Below are 25,253 nucleotides of genomic sequence, written 5' to 3' on the forward strand. Positions count from 1 at the left end.
CTGTATCTTATCAACAGATATTAGTGGCTCAGATGAAATCCTGCAAATCCAGTATAGCTACCTAGCTCTAATGAGTACCTCTCTTTCAACTGTGAAATGCATACAATGAAACATGTTTCTCCATTAAATTCTCTTAGAATTTTCTACAAAAGGGAGGTGGAACTTATAAAGGGATGGGAAAGATCAACATTCACGAGTGATGCAGATTAATGTTTTCCCATATTTAAATTTGTTCTCAAGCTAATAAAAGGGAGGGGGCATCTAGAAACAGAACCATCCAAAAGCAGACTGCGGTGCTTACACCGTGAATTTTACAGTTGAATGACTCATCTTTCTTCGCTTAATAACTTGAAAGAGATTAGACAGGAACTGGCATTATAAGTGGGGCATGAGCTGACCTTGTGTAGAGCAGAGTGCTGGCTCAGTGAGGCTCTGCGGAATTATCTCACCTGTTCTACTCTTCAAAAACTCCAAAGACATTAGTGTCACGCTGGTCAAAGCATTCGTAGGAACAAAGTAAGATCCTGAGAGGTATCTGCTGTAGGTTTTTGCTTGCGTTCCAGTTCTAAAAAGAAAGACTAAAGGTCAACTTAAGATAGTCCCAAGCTAGAGTGCAGGGAATCTTAGGAAAGAAGTGAGAAATAGTAAGACTGGTGAGGACAGGAGCTCTACAAGGAGAGCAACAGAACCAAAAAATCTGAGCACAAGGGTCTTTTCTGAGACAGATACTCTAACCAAGGAGTATCTCCATGCATGGAGATAACCTAGAACCCCTGCACAGATGTAGCCCATGACAGCTCAGTGTCCAAGTGGGTTCCATAGTAATGGGAACAGGGACTGCCTCTGACATGAACTGATTGGCCTGCTCTTTGATCACCTCCCCCTGAGGGGGGAGCAGCCTTACCAGGCCACAGTAGAGGACAATGCCACCAGACCTGATGACTCTTGATAGACTACGATCAGAAGGAAGACCTCAGTGGACTGGGGGAGGGGCATGGGTGGAGAAGGGTAGGGAGGGTATGATTGGGAGTGGAGGGGGGAGGGAGCTATAGCTACAGGGGGATACAAAGTGAATAAATTGTAATTAATAAAAATTAAAATTAAAAAAAAAGATAGCCCAGCAGTAGGGTTAAGGTGGAGTTATTTTGTGTTTGAGATAGCTGAGGATAACCTTGAACTCTTGATTCTACTGTATCTACCTCTTAAATTTTAGGATCACTAGCATCACAAAGTCTGATTTGTCTGGTATTTTTGAGTGAAATATTCACTTTCTAAAAAAAACTTCTATAAAAAAGCTGGGACAAGAAAGAAATAAAGAAAGAAATTAAAGTCTTCCTAGAATTCAATGAAAACGAAAGCACAACATACCCAAACTTATGGGACACAATGAAAGCAGTGCTAAGAGGAAAGTTCCTTCAAGAAGAAATTTGAAACATCTCATTCAAGCAACCTAATGGCTCACCTGAAAGCCCTAGGAAAAAAAAAAGAAAAAGAAAAAGAAACTGACACACCTAAGAGGAGCAGACGGCTGGAAATAAACAAGGGGCCAAAATCAATAAATTAGAAACAAATAAAACAATTCAAAGAATCAATGAAACCAAGAGCTGGTTTTTTGAGAAAATCAACAAGATAAACAAACCCTTAGCCAAACTAACTAAAAGGTGGACACTATCCAAAGCAACAAAATCAGAAATGAAAAGGGGGCCATAACAGACACTGAGGAAATCCAAACAATCACTAGGACTTACTTCAAAAGCCTATATGCCACAAAATTTGAAAATGTAAATGAAATTGTCAAGTTTCTTGATAGATTCCACTTACCAAAGCTGAATCAAGACCAGAAAACTAAATTAAATAGTCCTACATTCCATAAGAAAATAGAAGCTGTCATCTAAAGTCTCCCTTTTAAAAAAAAGCCTAGGGCCAGATGGTTTCAGTTCAGAATTCTACCAGACCTTCAAAGAAGAGCTAACACCAATCCTCTTCAAACTTCTACAAAATAGAAACAGAAGGTATACTACCAACTTCATTCTATGAGGCCACAGTCACCTTGATACCTAAACCTCACAAAGACTCAACAGAAAAAGAGAACTTCAGGTCAATCTCCCTTATGAACACTGATAAAAAAATACTCAACAAAATACTCGCAAACCAAATCCAAGAACACATCAAAGATATCATCCACTATGACCAAATAGGGTTCAGGGATGCAGGGATGGCTCAATATACGGAAATCCATCAATATGATCCACCATATAAACAAACTGAAAGGAAAACACATGATAATATCCTTAGATGCTGAAAATTTATTTTATAAAATCCAACAGTCGTTTATGTTTAAAGTCCTGGAGAGATCAGGAATTAAAGGCACATACCTAAACACAGTAAAGGCAATATACAGCAAGCCTATAGCCAACATCAAACTAAACAGAGAGAAACTTAAATCAATTCCACTGAAATCAGGGACAAGGCAAGGCTACCCAATCTCTCCATATCTCATCAAGATAGTTCTTGGAGTCCTTACTAGAGCAATAAGACAATTAAAGGAGATCAAGGGAATTCAGTTCAGAAAGGAAGTCAAAGTATCAGTATTTGCAGGTAATATGATAGTATACATGAGTAACCCCAAAAATTCTACCAAGGAAATACTACAGTTAATAATTGCCTTCAGCAAAGTGGCTGGATACAAAATTAACAAACAAACAAAAAAAATCAGTAGCCTTCCATTATACAAAAGACAAATGGGCTGAGAAAGAAATTAGGGAAACAACACCCTTCACAATAGCCACAAAGGACATTACATACCTTGGTGTCACTCTAACCAAGTGAGTCAAAGACTTCTATGAAAAAAAAAAAAGTCAAGTCTCTAAAGAAAGAAATAGAAGAAGTAATCAGAAGATGGAAAGATCTCCCATGCGCATGTCTTGGCAGGCTTAACATAGTAAAAATGGCCATCTTATCAAAAGCAATCTACAGATTCAATGCAATTCCCATCAAATTATGAACACAATTCTTTACAGACCTTGAAAAAAATGTCTCAACTTCATATGGAACAACAAGAAACCTGCAACCACTATACAATCCTCTACAATAAAAGATATTCTGGATGTATCTCCATCCCTGATCTCAAGCTGTGCTATAGAGCAACAGTAATAAAAACTGCATGGTACTGGCATAGAAACAGGCTGATGGATCAATGGAATTGAATAGAAGACCCAGAAATAAACCCACATACTTATAGACACCCGATTTTTGACAAAGATGCCAAAACCACATGATGGAAAAAAGATAGCATCTTCAACAAATGTGCAACAAGTGTTGCTGGTCTAACTGGATGTCTACATGTAGAAAAATGAAAATAAATCCATACTTATCACCCTGCACAAAACTAATGTCCAAGTGAATCAAAGACCTCAATATAAAATCAAACACGCCAAACCTATTAGAAGAAAAAGTGGGGAAGAGCCTTGAACTCATTGGCACAGGAAACAACTTCCTGAACAGAACACCAACAGCACAGGCTCTAAGATCAAAAATCAATAAATAGGACCTCATGAAACTGAAAAGCTTCTGTAAAGCAAAGGACACTGTCATCAGAACAAAACAACAGCCTACAGACTGGGAAAAGATCTTCACCAACCCTATATCGGACAGAGAGCTAATATCCAGAATATATAAAGACTTCAAGAAGTTAAACAGCAACAAACCAAGTAATCCAATTAAAAATGGGGTACAGAGCTAAACAGAGAATTCTCAATAGAGGAATACTAAATGGCAGAGAAACACTTAAAGAAATGCTCAACATCCTTAGTCATCAGGGAAATGCAAATCAAATGACTCTGAAATTTTACCTTACACCCATCAGAATGGCTAAGATCAAAAACTCAAGTGAGAAAACATTCTGGAGAGGATGTGGAGAAGGGGGAATCCTTCTCCATTGCTGGTGGGAATGTAAACTTGTACAACCACTTTGGAAATCAATCTGGCACTTTCTCAGACAATTAGGAATAGTGTTACCTCAAGATCCAGCTATGCTACTCCTAGACATATATCCAAAAGATGCTCAAGTATACAACAAGGACATTTGTTCAACCATGTTTGTAGGAGCTTTATTCATAATAGCCAGAATCTGGAAACAGATGTCCCTCAATTGAGGAATGGATACAGAAATTTAGGTACATTCATACAATGGAATATTACTCAGCAATTAAAAACAAGGAAATCATGAAATTTGCAAGCAAATAGTGGGAACTAGAAAAGATCATCCTGAGTGAGGTATCCCAGAAGCAAAAAGACACACATGGTATCTACTCAATCATAAGTGGATATTAGACATATAATATAGGATAAGCATACTAAAATGTATATGCTTAAAGAAGCTAAGCAAGAAGGTGGACCCTAGGTAAGATGTTTAAACCTCATTCAGAAAGACAAATGAGATAGACATCAGAAGAGGGAAAAAACAGGGAACAGGACAGGAGCCTACCACAGAGGGCCTCTGAAAGACTCTACCCAGCAGGGTATTAAAGCAGATGCTGAGATTCATAGCCAAACTTTGGGCAAAGTGCAGAAAATGGAAGAAGGGGGAGATAGAAAGACCAGGAGCAGACTGGAGCTCCACAAGGAGAGCAACAGAACCAAAAAATCTGAGCCCAGGGGTCTTTTCTGAGACTGATATTCCAACCAAGGACCATGCATGGAAACCTAGAACCCCTGCACAGATGTCGCCCATGGCAGCTCAGTCTCCAAATGGGTGTCCTAGTAAGGGGAACAGGGGCTGTCTCTGACATGAACTCAGTGGCTGGTTCTTTAATCACATCCTCCTGAGGGGGTAGCAGCCTTACCAGGACACAGAGGAAGACAATGCAGCCAGTCCTGATGAGACCTGATAGGCTAGAGTCAGATGGAGGGGGAGGAAGACCTTCCCTATGAGTGGAGTGGGGAAGGGACATAGGAGTGGAAGAGGGAGGACAGGGAGGGAGGGATTAGGAGGGGTCCAGAGAAGGGGCTAGAGCTGGGAAACAAAGTGAATAAATTGTAATAAATAAAAAAGTGTAAAAAAAACCCACACTATTCCATTTATAGCTAATTTGTTCTTTTATCACACATAAATAAACAAGCTTAACCAGATGAAAAAGCATATTAAACACCAAATAAAATGTAAATGATTTCTTTTTTGGTTTTGTTTTTCAAGATAGAGTTTCTCTGTGTGTAGCCCTGGCTGTCCTGGAACTCGCTTTGTAGGCCAAGCTGTCCTCACAGAGACCCACATGCCTGCCTCTACCTCCCAAGTTCTGGATTAAAGGCGTGCACCACCACACCCGCTGATGAAAATTTATATGTGTTTTTATCCAAACACTAGTATGTAGGCTGACCATACAGTGCTGGGGTGCTGGCAAAAATCACATGTTCTATGTGAACTTGATCCCTATTGAAAGAAGTTCCAGTCAACAACCAGCAAGTATTTACTGAACAGCATCTTGATTTGTCTGTCTTGCATGCACTTCCTATATGAAAATTCATAATAGTATTTGTTCATTTTCTGTAATGTTCATTAAGGCTTTTACTGGCTGGGTCTCAATCAAGCTAACCAATTCATGACTTAATGTTTTAAACTTCAAGTATCTCTCTCATCGTACTTCTCCGTGCACAAAATAGGTAGTCAAAAACTCTGCCAGCCAGCTTAATATACACATCTTAAATCACCACAGCCTCAAGCATCTGCAAGGCATCATTTGATCTCCACAATGACAAAAAAAAAGGAGGAGATTAAAACCTCTGAAGTCAACATAGCACTTAATGAAGAAATCCAAAGCAGAGCCTGAGAATCTCACTTGAGAATTAATTGTTTAATGATACTACTTACTTTCACCATAAAATCATCAGCCACATGATCTTTGATTACTGTTCTGTTCACTTTTCCACTGAAGAAGTTTGAAAGACTATGTAGGTGTTTGAAGGATTACTGCCCACTCTCAAGAGCAGCAGCTTCGAATGCTGGCAATGTATGAGTGGGGGACTGAAGTCAAAGCAAGCCCCCAGTTCTACCATACTCACGCTAACAGTGACTGGGAAGCGTTATCCTGACCTTATGATATCTGCAATGGAGAAGCCTAATGTAATCAATCAGCAGGTATCTCCTGAGCCCCATTGGTGAGCATCTGTACTTTGCATTTTTGGTACTTATTTCCCAAATTGATGGCACAGTGATCATCTAATTTTTTCCTGGACAGTTAGTTCCTCTGCCTCCACCTTTATACACACACTGGAAGAGAGCCATCCTTTCCACTGGCTGGCCCGGCCAGAATGGATCAGCAACCACTGTGATTAGACTAGCAAAAGCTCATAGCAGTAAAGCCACAGAACATCAACTGTGGACTTGGGGACACTGGAAGGGAAGCACTCCATCTTCTGAAGGGCATCATTTAGAACGTTCCTACCTGGGGGAAAAAAAGGAAGAAAAGAAAAGGAGAAAAAGGAAGGCAAGATGAAGAATGAGCAGAAGAAATAAAAAGAAAAGGACAGATAATATTCAACAGATGACAAATCTGGGGTCCTGATCTGGCCCTGTTCAGCCAGATCCACTCTTTACTACTTAAATACGTGAGTTTGTTTCTGTAACTTACAACCAAGAATACAGATAAATTATAAATAATCTAAAATTTACATGACGTTAGGCAGTGTGCCAAGAATATAAAAATATGGAGGAAATAATCCCTGCCTCCAAGAGTCTTCTCAGGACTTAGTTAGAAAGATAAGAAATAAGTACATACAAAATAACTAGAAACATCTGACTGAGCCAAGTGGTAAGTTCTACAATAACATAGAGAAGGGAGGCACCGCCACAGGCTGCACTTTAATCAAAGAGGAGAGATGAACTGGTTTCAGAACGATGACGTAGGATGTGGTTACCTGCCGGGGACACGAAAGAACATTTCTAAAAGGGTGAATGTGAGAACAAAAATTCAAAAATGTACTTAGCATATTTAGAAAAAACAGAAAGGCAATAAATGAATCATAAAATAGTAAATCATGTGCTACAAATAATAAATGCACTAGATAAGAAAAATGGATTATTATTTTTTTAATGATAGATGTATGGAAGGTTTTAAGTCTACTCTAGGCTGACATCATATCACTTGTGTTAGCTAAATGTTGAAATGATGTTGTGAAATCTAATGGCAAAATCCAAAACCTAAATGTGCCTTTCATAAAGTAGACAAAGCACTAGTCTATAGGAAACAGTTATTTTCTGTTCCATTATGGTATATTAAAAATAAAGCATACCAGCCAGGCCTGGTGCCACATGCCTCTAATCACAGCACTCAGGGAGGTGGAGGTAGGTGAATGTCTGTGAGTTTGAGGAGAGCCTGGTCTACAAAGCAAGCCCAGGACAGCCAAGGCTAGACAGAGAAACCCTGTCTCAAAAAGAAAATTTAAAAATCAATAAATAAACCATATCACATCTATTTCAATCAGCACTTATTTGAGACACCAAACAATAGAGCCATGAATGAAGAGATCATCAGACAAGCAACGCAAATCAAGGAGGCTGTTGTGTGGACTAACAAACGTGCTTTGTTCAAGTCTCTCCACGAGGTGAAAAGTTTATAATAGAAACTCTTAATGGTATTTCCTATTTCCATTGTGTGGTTTTCCATTTCCCTCGTGTCATTAAGAAACTGCCTGGAAAGAGTTTGGGTTGGCTCTCGCCACAGGTAGGAATGCAAATTTTCTCTAGCCCTTCTAGTTGTTTATCATAAAATGAACTGTTTACCTTTTTACAAGCTTATTGCAAAAATGCCACTGTCACTTTTGCAGCAAATACAAACTTTGCACTCTTATTATTCTCTAAAAATTTCTATTTGTGATATATAACCCCTGTCTTCTGCTCAGTTGCCTGCTGCTTCTTGACCAAGCAGAAGCAGCTATTCTCCTATATTTTTCCCTCCCAATAAATCTCTTGTGTGAGGTTTGTTGTTCAGTGTGACTCTGGGGTCTTCCTTGGCTCCCAACTGCCAGGGTGCCTTTCCTTCAGAGCTGTAACACCTGCACTGAGAAGCCTTTCCTCTCAGAGCTGTAACACTGACAAATTCTGTGTTCATTAAATGGTAGCACTGGGATATACTTAAGAATCTTTCAACATGTGGCTGAATAATAATCACTGCCATATTTTAAACTATAGGAACCCCAAATTTATTGACATATACAATTATAAGTTTCAAGTTCAGTTTGCTTTAAATAAAAAAAAAATAGTAAAATTGCCTCCCATTTTCTCACACTTTTTTTTTTTAATCATTGACTTGCACTCACCTACTCACTAGACTCCACTGATAGACAGGGTAAAGTTCGTTCTCCCTAGTTTTTTCTTTGACAGCTCTATATAATTTTGCATCAGTTCTTTATAGTGTCTCCTCATCCCGAATCTACTAACCAACCTTACCGCATCACTCCTCATTCTCTGGTCCTGGCCTCTGTTCTCTGCTTTCTTAATCACATATCTAAATTCTATCTATTTTAAGAGTGAGTGGTTCGAGACCCTTGTCAGGACAGACCACATGCAGTGATTTCACCATCAACACTGAGCCCTTTACATGGTTGACCTAGACCTCATGTAACATCTAGCCCTTAGGACTAAGGCTTCTTACATCCTTGGAGCTTAAACTCCCATCTTAAACCATTTGGAACTGAGCAGGTCCCCTGTAAGCTTCATTACTTGCACCACCAAGAAATTCTTGTTCAAAGTATGTTCTCAAATATTTATGGAGAAATATACAAATACTTTCTAAATTCCAAGGTATTTACTCTCAAAATCATCTTTCTCTGATTAGACAATCTTCCCCCTTTTTTTCCAAGACAGGGTTTCTGTGTGTAACCCTGGCTGTCTTGGAATCGCTTTGTAGACCAGGCTGGCCTTGAGCTTCACAGCGATCTGCCTGCCTCTTCCTCCCTGAGTGCTGGGATTAAAGGTATGCACCACCATGCCCAACTTGATAACACTCTTTATAGATGTTCTGCTTTAAGATATTTTGGGATCCCTAGAGCGGATGCTTAAATCTCATTCAGAAGTTCAAACAGGATAGATACCAGAAACAGTAGAAGAGAGGGAACAGGATGGGAACCTGCTATAGAGGGTTCTCTGAAAGGGTCCACCCAACAGGGGATCGAAGCAGATGCTGAGACTCACAGCCAAACTTTGGGCAGAGCCACAGTCTTATGGAAGGGGGTGGAGGATAGAAGGACTCAGAGGGGACAGGAGCCCCATAAGGAGACCGACAAATCTAAAAATCTGAGCCCAGGGGATCCTGCCAAGGCAGATGCGCCAACTACGCATGGTCCTTGCTAGACTCCCTGCTCAGATGTAGCTGGTTGGTAGCCCCGTCTCCGTGTGGGTGCCCAAGAAAGGGGAGCAGGGGCTGCCTCTGTCAAAGTGTCGAAGAGTTGCCTGGAGAAGTTCAGGGAAAGGCCATTCCAGGTTCACAGGAATGGGAGTGATGACAGCACAGCGTGTGCTTCCTACGTACTGTGACTGTCTTCTGCTGTTTTGTGGGGAGAGTATTCTGGAATATGCACTATCATTTCAATTTTCTGAACAATAAATACATATTACTTTCACGACCATTTGGAACTTGAAATGGGCATGCCTTCTCATCTTCTCGGTGTCTAATGTACGTTAAATTGACTAAACACGGCACAGATGCGTTAAGACCCACATTCATTTACACAGCTGACTACTTGAAATGATCAGCTTCGTAAATGAATGTCAGTGGTGTCTTAACAGTAATAACTCTGTGTAGGAAAGTAAGATTTTACTCTGTAAGTAATGAGTAAAGTTATTAAATGTAATGTTTTATTATGTCTCATTACTGGCAGATTGTCGTGAAAAGAACTAAAGCTAAAAAGTTTCATTTATTTTCATAAAGCAGATGAACGTTTTCACTCCTTTATGCTGAGACCTCCTCATGCTAATCTCTTCTGAGGATAGCTTAATTACATTACATCATTCAATACAGGGCTGAAAGCTCATGCTCCAAGCAGTTCCTGCCCGAAACTCTTCAACTTTAATGGAATCTTGGGAAATGTTAAGTTCAACTAACGAAACTATACAAAATGAAAACCCTCATATGAATATTTTGGGCACAGGATCACTCAAGTTTGGAAAGAACTTTACAAGAATATTTAGGTTACTTGATCAAATGTGGCCCAATTTATTAGCAACAAAAGGCATTAATTTTGTTACTGTTTTAAAGATTCCTGCTGAAATAGCAATTAAATTGAAAGTTCTTTATTTATATTGGCTAACAAGTCAGATAATTACAACATTTTTTAAGAAGCATGAATTGAGTAAGTTTTAGTACTGGAGATTGAGTGACATTTTTCATCCATTACTTTCAATTTGTCATCTCATTATTTCAGAAGGTAAGCATGACATAATTTTGCATTCACCTGAATAGAAGCCATTTCAATTTGATGCTTTGGTTTTTCTTTTTCTGTTTTATGTCAAGAATAAAGACTCAAAAATAATAATAGTAATTGTTCTTTTTTTTTTCATTCAGTATCTCATTCTTTTGAAGGCAAACCCTGTTTGGAGCAGAACGCTCTGTGTGGCATGACAGCAGCCAGACACTGGCGTTATCAAATGGGCTCTCCAGTCACGATGAAGTTTTTACTCTAAAGGCCAGCACTCCCCAAGAGCAGTTCCTGAAGAGATAATTAAAGAACTGAGTTTTTAATTAAAAGGAGGAGGTTTCTACACAAACTAGTTTGTACTGAAGTGGAAAAGCAGCATAAACCTGGAGGCTTTCTGAGGGCAATATTTATTGTCTTAGTTAATGTTCTGTTGCTGTGAAGAGACACCATGGCCATGACCGTAGCAACTCATATAAAGAAAAACATTTAATTGGGGCTGGATTACTTTTCACAGGCTTAGTTCACTGTCATCATGGCGGGAAGCATAGTGGCATGCAGGCAGACATAGAGAAATAGCTGTGAGTTCTACATCTCAATTGGTAGGCAGCAGGAAGAGGGAGACACTAAGCCTGGCTTGAGCATCTGAAACTCCAAAGGCCGCTCCAAATGATACTCTCCCTCTAATAAAGCCATGCCTACTCCCACAAAGCTACACCTCCTAATCCCGGCAGGAGGTGCCACTCCCTAATGATCTGCCTTGTTTGGCCCTGGTATCGCAGCTGTGAAAGTGACAGTCACAAAGCTAGCCTGAGAATTGGAATTTCCTTCCCTTCTATTTCCACCCCCATTTGTTCTCACAATTTGAAACCTTTAGTATCTCAGCAAATACCATGAAATTCTGAACATAAGTGAGGTCTAAGATCCTCAGAGGACACACACATAAAACAGAGAATGTTGGAAGAACATTCCTCTCTCACTTCCAAGGACCAGAAATAATAAGCAATATTAAGAAATAATAAACAATATATCTAAAATGATTGAACAAGAACATTCTAAATGAGCACCTAGGCTTGCCTATAATTAACTAAAATGAGTTTTCCAGAATAGGCATCCAACTCCATGTTTAATCTATGTGATAGTCTGATTGTCAATTTGCCACAAACTAGAATTATCTAGAAAGGGAAACTTAATAAAGGATTGTCTGTGTTTGTTTGACCAATAGGCATAACCTGTGAGGGATTTTCTGGGTTGCATTGGTTGACATGGTAAGAACCAGTCCTATCTGGGTAAACCAGTCCAGTCTGCAATGGGAAGGTGGCTATGGACTGTTAGAGAGGAGAAATCTAGTTGAGCCACCAGAAAATAAGCAATCAAAGATGTGTGCATTTGTTTCTCTCTGCTCTTATGTATGGATGTGATATGCAAAGCTACTTAAGGTCCTGCCTTGACTTTCACCTATGCATTGGATTGTAACCTAGAATTATAAAAGCCAAATAAACCTAATAAAAAACAATAAAAAGCCAAAAAAACAAACAAATAAACCTCCTGTGTTGATTTTTGAGCAAGAGAAATTAAACTATAACAGTTTAACAGAAGAACAGCCAGGAGATATCTGCTCAGTGCACAATTGTGCTTTAAACCTAGAAAAATGAGCTTCTCTATCTGGTTCGTCTCTGATTTTTCTCTCTCATTCCTTTTCACTGAGTCCTGCCTTTGCCCAGATCATTACAAGTTAGAAAGAAAGGCCACAGAGTCAAGCTTCTGACACACTAATCTCATTTTTCTAGCATCCAGCCATCTTAGAAAATGAACTACTGTTCTCAATCCCCCTAGGCCTGTGGGGGTAGCTTTTTACCTAGTAGCATAGTGAACTAGTAGCACAGCTTGCAAAATTAAGTTCAAATTTCATTCACAATAGCCTGCATATCTCACACTACTTTTCTCTAACTGCATCTCCTGTAACTACAGTACTCAGCGAGCTAATTATTTGTATACTTTCACCTTTGGTCAGGCAGTTACTCACTGGTTTATCTCTAATGCCTCCTTGTTCATTGATGCACATTTTCAAGTAGTGCATCCTTTTAAATTTTATTTAATTTTTATTAATTACAGTTTATTTACTGTAGCCCTCTCCTTCATCCCCTCCCAATCCACCCTCACTCCCTCAACTCTTCTCATGTCCCTCCCCAAGTCCACTGCTAGGGGAGGTCCTTCTCCCCTTCCATGTGACCCTAGCCTATCAGGTCTCATCAGGAATGACTGCATTGTCTTCTTCTGTGGCCTGGTAAGGCTACACTCCCCAGGGGAAGATGATCAAAGAGCCAGCCACTAAGTTTATGTCAGAGACAGCCCCTGTTCCCCTTACTAGAGAACTCACTTGGAGACTGAGCTTCCATGGGCTACATCTGTGCAGGGGTTCTAGGTTATCTCCATGCATGGTCCTTGGTTAGAGTATCAGTCTCAGAAAAGACCCCTGTGCCCAGATTTTTTTGGTTCTGTTGCTCTCCTTGTGGAGATCCTGTCTCCTCCAGGTCTTTCTATCTCCCCCTTCACATCTTAAGCTGAGTATAATCTTTATTATGGTATTAATGTTCCATGTCCCAAACACAAACACTATGGCAGGCCTGAAAATTGGAAGAACTTTAATTGAGATGCCATCTCTTCATAGAACCCATGCACTATCCACTTAGTTATTACAAGAGTGTTGCCATCTTGTCTTTCCTTTCTTAACCATGTACTATGTGATTCCATCATTAAGCACCTGCAATGTTAAACAGTTTCTGCATGGCTGCTTGAACCCTTCGCCTCACCCCTGTGAGACAGGAGCTGTTACTATTGCCTCTGAACTAATAAGGAAGCATAACCTCAAACAGGAAATTAAAAAGACATCGTAAGTTTTCAGGCTTATCACCAAATCTAGATTGTGAGATTCTGATGTTCCTGAGAGCATGTGGCTTCTTTCCAGACCAGGATCCTACATTTCCTGCTGCTGATGGAATGCTATAGGTATCTGGAATACTATAGGGAACACTGAGTTTGAGTAGATAAATAAAACTATGGCAGAAGGCTCTTCAACATGACTGTCTTAGAGACAATGAAATAAACAAGGGCTGGCTAGGATGGACTAGTCAGTTCATCCTTTCAGGCCGAGCACAAGGAATGACACACGAGAGGTCTTGCCCCAGTCTCCAGTTGGAAACTTTGAGGACTTGGCAAAGTAACCCAACTTTTCAAAGCTCGGGATTTCTCATCGGCGCCCTGGGGTGTTTTACACATTAACTGTGGCACTCCAGGTGACAGCAGAGTTGGCTGTGGTTATTTTTATTAGCTGGCAATTTCTCCAAGAAAGACTTGAAATGAATATATAGCAGTTCATAGAGTGGTTTTGCGAAGGAATCTGTCCAAGTTAAAAAAAAAAAAATGAACATGGAAAGTTGTCCCAGGTGTTCTGAACATGGCCAGAGAAAAGCAAGCTCTCTTGGCAACTTTTGCTAAGTAATTTGGCAAGTTTTACTCTTTATACTTCTTTTGACCAGAGTGATCCATTCCAGACGATACTGTGAACTCTTCCAATAGGTTTCACACATGATCAAGATATTACTTCTATCTCAAGCAACAGGACACATTCCTAGCCTCATTTTCCCAATGATAATCTCTTTTTTTCTTTTGGTATCTAACATTAAATTGCTTTGGGCCTTTAATTTTTTTTCTGGCAATTATTTATATAATGACATAGTTAGCACCAGGGTTAGGATATGTTCAAAATCTTAAGAGTTTTCCCTCATTGGCAGCAACTCAGCCATATTTCTTTCTCTCATGATACTTTTGATGTAAATTCATTAGTTACACTAATATATATATTATATAATATATATATAATTATATATTATATTATTATATTATATATATTATATATTATATATATTATATATATTATATATTATATTATATATATTATATTATATATATATAATATATATATATAGGAGGGAGTAGTATCAAACCCAGATACTTTTTTGATTCAGTAAAAATAAAATATGTACTAGGCATTGTGCTACTCATTTTCTCCTTAAAAGCAAACAGAAAACAGTGTGACTCTCTTCTGCTTAGGAGTGGTAGCAGAAAGAGACAGCAAAAAAATCAAGCAAATAAATAATTTCAAATTTTGCTAAATGTCCTGAAAACTCTAAACCTTTCTAGTACAAACACTGACTTAACAAAACAAACTGCAATGGATGCTACCAATTCACAGATTTTCGTAGGCAAAGATGTTTTACAGGCATTAGAGCCCAATAGAAATGTGAATGGACTGAGGATTCTGTCTCTGATTAAACATTTCCTTTTTTTTTTTTTTCAATGCAGTTTATTCAGGAACCTTGAACAATCATCTGACCCAGGGGAAAGCCAGCCCACAGCTTAAATAGCCTCTGGGTAGCCAACCCAGGCGTGCCACGTGGGCAATGCAGATAGGTCCACATACATGGAAGCAAACCAGATCCTCAGCCTTAGCCAAATGTGGAGTTGTTCCTGACAGAGAGCACTCACCATCGGGAAGGTAGAAGGCGGAAACCAGCTCCCTCTTTATATTTATTTTTCTTAAGCACAAGTGGATCTGCCTAGTACAAGTGGAATTTGTTCACAGGTGGACCAGAAGGGAAAATCTTATCAAATTTGCTTCAAATTACTCCCCAGAAGTTCTTTTACACACCTTCTAGAAATGTTCAAGATAGTGGTAGTATGGATTTCTCAGAAGCCATTTATATAAAGAATACCTTTCTGCAGTATGTGTCTTCAAGCACGAGCACAGGAACGACCATTCCCACCTGTAGTGTGTGTCTTCTAATCCCAATTAATCTAGTCAGCATAACCCACAGGCATGGCCAGAGGCTGAATATTTCCTCACTCGTGTGTCTGCAAGCTTGTCTTCCGGGTTGCCCCGGATCCAAGCTGACAACTAACATTAAAAGAGCAGTAGGAGCGGAATAGAACAGAAGACTCCAGAATCAAGAAAAAAAATAAAAATAAACTGGTCCTGCCAGTAACTTGACATTGGATCCCCTCACTTCCTGAGCCAGAAGACAATAAAATTCTATTGTTTAAAGTCCCAACAAACTAGGCTCCTGTCTGCAAGCATAGAAAAATATCACTAATAGTGTCAGGGGTTGGCTCTCTCCCATGGGGTGGGTCTCAAGTTGGCCATTCCCTCAATCTCTGCTCCATCCTCATCCCTGCACATTTTGTAAGCAAGGTAAATTTTGGATTGAAGATTTTTTTTTCCTGTGGGTGAGTGTCTCCTCCCTCCACTGGAAGTCCTGCCTGGCTACATAAGGTAGCCACATCAGGCTCCATAACTTCACTGCTAGGAGTCTCAGCTACAGTCACGCCATAGACTTCTCAGAGCCTCCCCTACCCTGGGTCTCCAGAGATGCCTCCAACCAGTTTCCATCCTCACTCCCAGCCACCCAGACCTTGTTCTCTCCATACCTGATCTTTACCTGTTTTCCTTCTCACCACCTTTCCCTCACAGTTTCCTCCCTACAGCTACCTCCGATGTTTATTTTATTTCCCCTTCTGAGTGAGAGTCAAGCATCCTCCCTACTTTGTTACTTAGCTTCTTTTTGTCTCTGGATTGTAGCATGGTTATTCTGTACTTTATGGCTAACATCCACGGTATGAGTATCCACCATGCATGTCTTTCTGGGTCTGAGTTACCTCACTCAGGATGATATTTTCTAGTTCCATCCATTTGCCTGTAATTTTCATGTCTGTGTTTTTAATGGCTGAGTAGTATTCCATTGTGTAAATACACCACATTTTCTTTATCTATTCTTTAGTTGAGAAACTTCTAGGTTGTTTTCAGTTTCTAGCTATTACAAATAAAGCCGCTATTAACATAGTTGAGTAAGTGTCTTTGTGGTGTGGTAGAGCATCTTTTGGTTACATAGCCAGGAGTGGCATAGCTGGGTCTTGAGGTAGAACTATTCCCAATTTTCTGAGAAACTGCTTTCAAAGTAGTTGTATAAGTTTGTACTCCCCCAGCAATGGAGGAGGGTTCCCTTTGCTCCACATCCTCACCAGCATGTGCTGTCACTTGAGTTTTTGATCTTAGCCATTCTGACTCGTATAAGATGGAATCTCAGAGTCATTTTGATTTGCATTTCCCTGATGACTGTCTCCTGAATGGCTTCATCCAGCAGCTGACGGAAACAGATACAGAGACCCACAGCTAACATTAGGTAGAGCTCGGAGCATCTTGTGGAAGTGGTAGAGGAAGGATTGACAGGGCTGGAGGGGTCAAGGGTACCACAAGTACAGAAACGACTAACCTGAACCCAGGGGGCTCACAGAGACTGAAGCACCAAGCAGAGAGCACGCCTCGGCCCCTACACATATGTAACGGATGTGCAGCACGGTCATCATGCGGGTCTCCTAACAATGGGACTGGAGGCTGTCTCTAACTGTGGCCTGCCTTTGGATCCCTTTCCCCTAGCTGGGCTGTCTTGTGTGGCCTAAGTGGGAGAGGATGCGCCTAGTCCTGCTAAGACTTGATGTGCCACGGCAGGTTGCTACCCATGGGGTTCTCCCCTTCTCTGAAGAAAAAAGGAAGGAGGAATCAGGGGGAGGGGAGATGTGAGGATGAGACTGGGAGGAGAGCAGGGAGGGGGGCTGGGTTTGAGAATAAATAAATTAATTAAGAAAAAGTCTCAACAAAATGTATTACTCTTTTATGTCATAGTATGACATGATTTATCAGTACATGTGTGTTCATTTGTTTTTAGTTTTTGCCCCTTTCACCAGAGGATCATCTACAGAAAAGCAGGGAATGTACCTGCCATCTATTTAACATTATCATCATTACCAATACCAGACAAGAAATTATAGTGTCAAGAATAATGCTGGGTGGGTTAGACAGATGTTAGCAAGCTGATGTAGGCTCTCCCTGGGGGCTGCCTGTTCCACACTCTGTTCTTATGACATGTGCGCTTCAAATGCTTTAATAATTTTAAGTGGTTGAAAAAAAGAAATACATTTCACAACCCGAGAACATTATGTGAATTCTGAATGTAAGGTTCACACTCACTCACATATCACCTACAGATGTCTGCCTGCTACGAAACAGTTACACAGTTGTGATAACTCACTGTTATCATTGCCTAACTCAAATGTTATTTGGTCACCTGCAGTGAAAGTCTGCCAAACGCGTGTGTAAAACTTCCTTCACAAGCTATATGATACGCCCAGTGACAACTGCCCCGCCTGACATGGTCCAGGAGAGGAGTTGTTGGAGGAGAATACTGAGTTCTTGTGAGAACACCCCAAGAAAACAAGACAAGAGTCTTTTGTCCTTAGCTTCTTCAAAACACAGAACTGTTCTTGGAATGTGTTTTCATGCTCCTCCCAAGTGTATGGTATAGGAGTGAGTTTACTTAAGATTACTCATTACTGCTTGCTGTTGTTATTCAATTAAATGTTTGAACAATCATCCTTTATTTGCCTCTATGAAAGAAACATGTTTTTGCCATATGCATATTGTCCTAGCGACTGTACACAGCTTGCCACTCATGAGAACTCTACTCATGTGACCTCAGAGCATGAAGTGCACAATGCTCTGGATAAAGTTGGCTGTTGCGTGAGACTTTAGTCTCATTTATATCAGCTCCATTCTCCCAGGTCCAACCACCTCTAGAGCAGTCACAAACAAGAATGGTAAGATTTTTTTTTTAATTTCCATTGAAAGTGAAAATTGAACTAGAGAATGTTCAACCTATGCATCCCACATGATGAATAACAACAGGTATGTACTGCCATGCTCAGTATTCATGGAATTTTGATGGGATTCTGATAAGGACTTTAAATGCAAATGAAATAAGGAATAATGATTATAACACAGTTATCTGAATTTATCATAAATTCTATCAAAGAAATCTATTCTTGGATACAAACATCATTAGTAAGGACAAAAATAGGAACCCTTGAGCTCATATTCCCACAAAAAGAACACTGTTTACCTTCGGTAGAGAAACAAACTGAACACATTCCACCCATTCAGAGAAAAAGGGTTTTCTGCATATTGCACATTGTTTTGCCTGGGAGAAGATGTCTTTGATTTCTGGATAGTACTCCATGGCCTCCAAAATCAAAGGGTGGTCTTCTTCTAACTGAAGGAGAATACATCTTGTTGCTATTTCCTAAATTAAAAACAACATAGTTCTTCAAATTGATTCAAATTTATATTTACATTAATTCCTATTTTATCAGCTCTAAAATCATGTCTAATCTTTATTGTTTATTAATCAAAGATCCTATAGTATATAAAATGACGTGTATTGCATGTGGCTGCCATTGTGAAAAGAATGTCTTTCACAAATACAAGAGTGGGTATCGTCTATCATATTTACATCTCTTACATACAGAACCCCAAGTCATAATAAATTTACACTATCTGTTTAATAAAATTAGACGTCATTTTTTGTACCTTTCATTACAATAAGCAGGGACTCCAAAAACATTCAAACTGGAGTCAAAAAGATTCAGTCATAGTTGCTAGGCTCTAAGTTCTTAATAACTGAACTGTGGCTCATAACCTACATCACTGAAGGAGCATTAGCATCTGTAAACTAATCCCTACTTTCACTCTTTGTTAAGCTTGGCCATGCTGACATATAGAAAACTTGGCTTCATCCAACAATAAGAGTAAATAATGAAAAAGTAATGAAGAAAGAAAAGTTGCCTTTCACCAGTACTGTCAACATCATCAACTTAAAAGAAAACATAGCATATGACTTAAAACTTTAATCTTCACTGACCTAGCAAAGGAAACAAGCATTTGCCTCTCTCCTGGAAAGTGCCCCAAACCCAGTATGTCACCATAGCATAAGCAGTGGTTGTGTTTATGAAGCAGGGTGTGTTTATATAGCATGGAAGTCTTGTATAAACATTACACAAACACTGCTTGAAATTTAAACAGTCTATGTGGACAGTTTATTTGGGAAATATTTTCCTGCCCAAAATGAAGGTTTTCTAATAGTCCATATAAAGCTCAGTTGGTCATTCTTATTCATGTCAATATGTCTATATAAACATCCACCTAATTCATGCTAACTGAGATCTCTGTAAATTTCAAGAGCATAGAATGCCTATGAACTTCGGTGGACCATTCCTTGCTATGCCCATGCTTCCCAGTCAACATGCATCTTGGAGGACCACCATCACACAGCAGAGCTACTTGAACATGTGCTCCTTGCACAACTGTTCCTTCACCAGCATAACCTTGTCAGTGAGAAATGGCCAAGGTCAACAGAGAGAATGAATCTGAAAGCACTAATACTATCATGATTCAAATCATCATCAGATGTTCGTTGTTACCTTTTCTCTGACCAATTCCATGGAGCAGAGTTTGTGATTCAAAATAAAATGCTTATTTTAGAGGTACGTCATTATCTAGTTAGACAAAATGGGTGGCTAGCTCTAGTACGCAGAAAACTTGTAGAGAAGGATTCATGTCCCAAACAGAAATACAAGGATTTTCTGGAATACACAGACCTATAAACTGACCCATAACTATTAATTTTACCATTTATAATTTCTGGACCCAAACATGTTTATTGATTTCAACATAATGCTTGACAACTAATATATCAGTAATTACTTATATTCTCCTTGAAGTCAACACATTACTTTGGAAGAATAACATATGTCATTGAAATTTAAAATTTTTATTTGAAAATGTGGGTATACACAAAGCAAAATACTATGAACATGACCAATAGTATCTTTTTTTAATTTATTCAGCTTTTGATAAATTACAGTTGATTCAGTTTGTATCCCAGCTATACCCTCCTCCCTCATCTCCTCCCAATCCCACTCTACCTCCCTCATCTCCTTCCATGCCCCTCCCCAAGTCCACTGATAGGGGAGGTCCTTCTCCCCTTCCCTCTTATCCTAGCCTATCAGGTCTCATCAGGACTGGTTGCATTATCTTCCTCTGTGGCCTGGTAAGGCAGCTCCCCCCTCAGGAGGAGGTGATTAAAGAACCAGCCACTGAGTTCATGTCAGAGACAGTCCCTGTTCCCATCACTAGAAAACCCACTTGGAGACTGAGCTACCATTCAACTGAGGAATGGGTATAGAAATTGTGGTACATTTACACAATGGAATACAAACCAGCAATTAAAAACAAGGAAATCATGAAATTTGTGGGCAAATGATAGGAACTAGCAAAGATCATCCTGAGTGTTGTATCCCAGAAGCAGAAAGACACACAGGGTATATTCTCACTTATAAATGGATATTAGAAATATAATATAGGATAAACATACCAAAATCTGTACACCTAAAGAAGCTAAGCAATAGTATTTTTAAAACATTTCTTAGAGACACATTTTGTAAATTTTCTGAAACTAGATCATTTAATTATTACACCATTCCAAAGAAATTTTAAATCCAAGAAATCTTTTAGAGATAAATAAATTGTTTACTTTGAATCACTTATATGCTATTTTATGTAGCATTTATGTAGACTATTTTATGTAGGCAATATGGTATGCCAGTTTCTAATTGGCATACCACCGTTAATTGAAAGTCAATTCAGGTTCATTCTTAAGTATTCTTATATGTAGCATATCAAGTATTACATCATCTTAAAGTATATTGAAAATGCACACGAGCATCAGAGGGGAGAGAGAGTACTAAGACTTCGCTAACCAGATTACTTTTACCAGTTGCCATTGTCTGACTTTTACCTGTTCCTATATATGCAATCTCTATTGCTTTCATGGTAAGAAAACAACTTCACAGGCAGTCAAAACTAATTTCTACCTGAAGCAATCTTGTATGTTCAGCCTTAGGGCGGAACACATCTGGTAAATCAAAGTTCATGACAGAGAGTCATGCCCAAGTGTGGGAGCACCTGCGGTCTTTATCTTGCCTGGTAGGAGCACAGCCCTTCGATATTCTTCCCTGGTCCCTCTTTGGATATCATTAACTAGTTTCAACACACCAGACATGGTGAATTCCAGATCAGATCTGTGCACTCGTTAGGAAAGGAGTCAAGTGAAAATGAAGCAGAAGCAATAAAGACCCCACTAGCAGCAGAAAAAAAAAAAAAAAAAAAAAAAAAAAACTTAGGAGGCTAAAGTAAAAATAAAATTCCATTTTCTTTTCATCCAACAACAACAAAAAAAAAATTTCCACTTCTCTGTGCTGAGTCAGTCTGGAAATCTGACAGGCTACGCTGGATTCTGTGGGCAACTCAAAAAACTTACATGGAGGATCTACATTCTTAATGAACCAGTGTTACACATTTGCTGAATTATCAAGAATGCTTTACATCTCCAACTATGGAATAGTGTGAAGGTTCATGCTTATGAGCTAAACCTTCACCCGTAGAGTCAAGATGTCTCTATGTTGTGTAGCAAAATTTGGCTGCGTCAGGAAAAGTGGGTTTCCTTCACAGTAGAACTCACTCAGCCTTAGATCCTGAAACTGGTAAAAGAAAAAGTCTTTATTGCAAACAAGACAACATACTTTGCTTCTAAAGGTTTGTTATAATTTAGGATGTACTTTCTATACTAGTATTTTAAGAATAGGAGATATTCTACTTGTCAGAAACATTAAGAGTTTTAACAGTGTTGTGAATGGCCATGACCTTAGAAGTCACTGGTTATATCTCCCATATTGACTAAGGAAACCTGTTTATGCTCACAGAAAGAGTCAATAACAAAATAAAGTTTACCACCTCAAATTCCGGAAAAATTTGTAAATACATGTTAGAAAAACAAGCATGATGAAAACAATTCTAAGACATACTATACTCAAATTATTTTGTATTGTGTTAAAATCAATTTTTGTTTAATGAAGACAAGAGAAACAGAGAAAACTAAAGATCCCTTTATAAATTGTTATGAACAAGAGAAACGGAAATAGGAGACAGTGACTATGGTTCAGCAGTCCAATGATTGCCTAGCATGTGCAAGACCCTGAGACTGTACCTTACCATGGAGCTGTGGGGAAATGGAGAGTTCCCAGGGATACTCAGTGTATAAAGAAAATCCAGCTCCTCCTGGAATCTGCCACTTACACAGAAAACAAGAAATATCTTTGTGGCCATATTACATTTAGTTTGCCTTTGCTATAATTTAGGGAGCTACTTCTCAAAGACTTTCGTAGCAAAAGAAAAAAAAAGCAGGAAAAGAAGAGTGTATCTTCAGAGGCATGCTAGTAAACACAAAGGCAAAAAGGGGAAGGGAGAGGAGATGATGGAAGAGAAGGGCTACTGAGCTGAGTGAAAATTAGGGGAAGAAAGGAAAGGAGAGTAGAAGGGAGCTGTGATTAATAGTGTGTGTTGATTTGGAAGCATGAGCACTGACTATAGACCTGGAAAGACATGAAAAGTCAACCCTCATGAGCCAGGATAAGCTGGCTCAGCCACACCATAGCATATCATGATATTTATGGAAGAACTAGAGATTTATGTCATTTACCCAAGGATTTGAAAGATAGCAATAATTAGTCAAATTAAAAATAACTGATTTAAAACATCTTTCTGGGGAATTGTATTATTAAATTTTAGATGTCACAGTAAAGCTTAAATAACATATATAAGACTTTTAAGTGAAGAACTCAAGGCCTCTTTCTATCAGCTAATCCTGGCCGCACAACAGATATCCCAACCTCTGGACTCAGTTTAAACATTATCCATTTCAAAGGAGCTATTTTGAAAGTAGGGGCCCATGTCAGTCATAAGTTGGTATTGAGTGTGAGAAAATGAAAAAGAGAATGTGTTGGACTTAATTTTCTATATAACAATTGTTATTTATTTATTTCTATCCTATAAATAGCAGTCTATAATTGTACCTAAACATAGTCATAATAAAAGAGGAGTTGGCCACAGAGGAAGACAATGCAGCCAGCCCTGATGAGACCTGATAAACTAGGGTCAGATGGAAGGGGAGGAGGACCTCTGCTATCAGTGGACTTAGAGAGGGGCAGGGAAGAGATGAGGGGGGGAGGCTGGGATTGGAAGGGAGTGAGGGAGGGGCTACAGCTGGGATACAATGTGAATAAACTGTAATTAATATAAAACGTAAAAATTTGGGGAAAAAAAGAGGAGTTGGGAAGAAGGCTCCACAGGCAACCTACTTGCCATGCAGAGAGGAGGATCTGAGTTTCGCTTCTAAGCACCTATACAAGAAAGCATGTGCAGAAGCATACATCTACAATCTTAGAGCAGGGAAAACAGAGATGGGAAAATTCCTTGAGCTCACAGACTAGCCAGTCTAGACTAAGGTGATAAGCTACAGGTTCAGTGAGAGCTTCTCCCTCAAAAGATAACATGGAGAGCAATAGAGAACCCCCACTGTTGACCTCTGGCTTTCACATGCACACATACATATATGTATAATACAAACACATGTGGAAAAAATCTGATTCAAACATGAATATATATGCAAATATGACTAATATATGCAAATATTTTGCATTTGATTTACATAGTTCAAGGGCTATATACTCGCTTCAATCTTGTCACTATACTTCCATCAAAGGTAATAACGGGTTCTCCAACTTGTTATCCCATTATATAAAATAGATCGACCACTCCGAGATCCTCCTGCCTCTGCCTCCCAAGTGCTATAATTAAAGAAGCATACCACCATGCCTAGATACGAAAAAGTTATCTTAACGGAAAGAAAATTTAATAGTACATGTCCTGTAGGAGGAAAGTTTTATTACCCTAGAGTCACACGCTCTCTCAACTTACATTAAGTATTCATCAAAATAAACTCCTTAAGAGCCTTTTTTTTTTTAATGCAATATTAGGTGTCTTCAGCCCTAGCTTCTTCATAGAACTAAGTATTTGGTTGCTATAGTAACTCCACTAGAAAAACCAACTGCATTTTGCTGTGTTAACAAAATGTACTTCTCAGTGTCTCAGTGTGTGCCTGTATTTCTCAAACCACCAGTATTTTAAGTTTGGTCAACAGTGAGACAATTGTTCACTCCTCCCCAACCCGTGTCTAGGTTTGCCCACATCTTTTAACACAACAGAGAATGCACAGTCATCGAGTAGTCAGAATAGGTCAAAGATCTGGAGAGGACAGGATCTCCACAAGGAGAGCAACAGAACCAAAAAATCTGAGCACAGGGGTCTTTCCTGAGACTGATACTCCAACCAAGGACTATGCATGGAGATAACTTAAGACCCCTGCACAGATGGCAGTTCAGTATCCAAGTGAGTTCCATTGCAATAGGAACAGGGACTGTCTCTGACATGAACTGATTGGCCTGCTCTTTAATTACCTCCCCGTGAGGGGGAAGCAGCATTACCAGGCCACAGAAGAAGATAAGGCAGCCACTCCTGATGAGACCTAATTGACTAGGATCAGAAGGAAGGAAAAGTCCTCCCCTATCAGTGGACTTGGGGAGGGGCATGCGTGCAGAGGGCGGAGGAAGGGACTGGGACGGGAGGAGAGAAGGAACCATAGGGGGAATACAAAGTGAATAAAGTGTAATTAATAAAGAAAAATAAAATAAAATGCTCACCAAAAAAAAAAAAAAAGATGCTGCTAGGCATTCTCCTGTATGGTACAACTCTGGACAAGGAATTGCCGAGCCAAAAATGTCTTATCAATCCAACTTAAAGACATAAAAACAGAAAATGCCACCAACCTCTCTGGTCTGGGGAATAGACTGGCTGATAAAGAAAGCCATGGTGAAAAGGCAAAGAAGGATTTTCAAGTTTTCAGTTGGGAACTTTGAGGCCCAGTGTTAAGAGCATATATTTGCAGAAAACCTGAGTTCAGTTCCTAGGACCCATGTCAGGAAGCTCACAACTGCATTTAGCT

General features: G+C 39.4%; 1 protein-coding gene across 1 annotated transcript in view; it reads right to left on the reverse strand.

Moving 5' to 3' along the window:
• Nucleotides 1-454: 454 nt before the first annotated feature.
• Lrrc69 (leucine rich repeat containing 69) overlaps nt 455-25,253 on the reverse strand; it is an 89,287-nt gene continuing 64,488 nt past the window's right edge. The window contains exons 6-8 of the mRNA XM_021655705.2: nt 21,793-21,894; nt 18,420-18,599; nt 455-565 (exon numbers count right to left, since the gene is read on the reverse strand). Coding sequence (XP_021511380.2) covers nt 455-565; nt 18,420-18,599; nt 21,793-21,894 — 393 coding nt within the window. The remainder of the gene's footprint in view (nt 566-18,419; nt 18,600-21,792; nt 21,895-25,253) is intronic.

Source organism: Meriones unguiculatus, chromosome 6 (assembly GCF_030254825.1).
Source record: "Meriones unguiculatus strain TT.TT164.6M chromosome 6, Bangor_MerUng_6.1, whole genome shotgun sequence".
Classification (NCBI taxonomy): Eukaryota; Metazoa; Chordata; class Mammalia; order Rodentia; family Muridae; genus Meriones; species Meriones unguiculatus.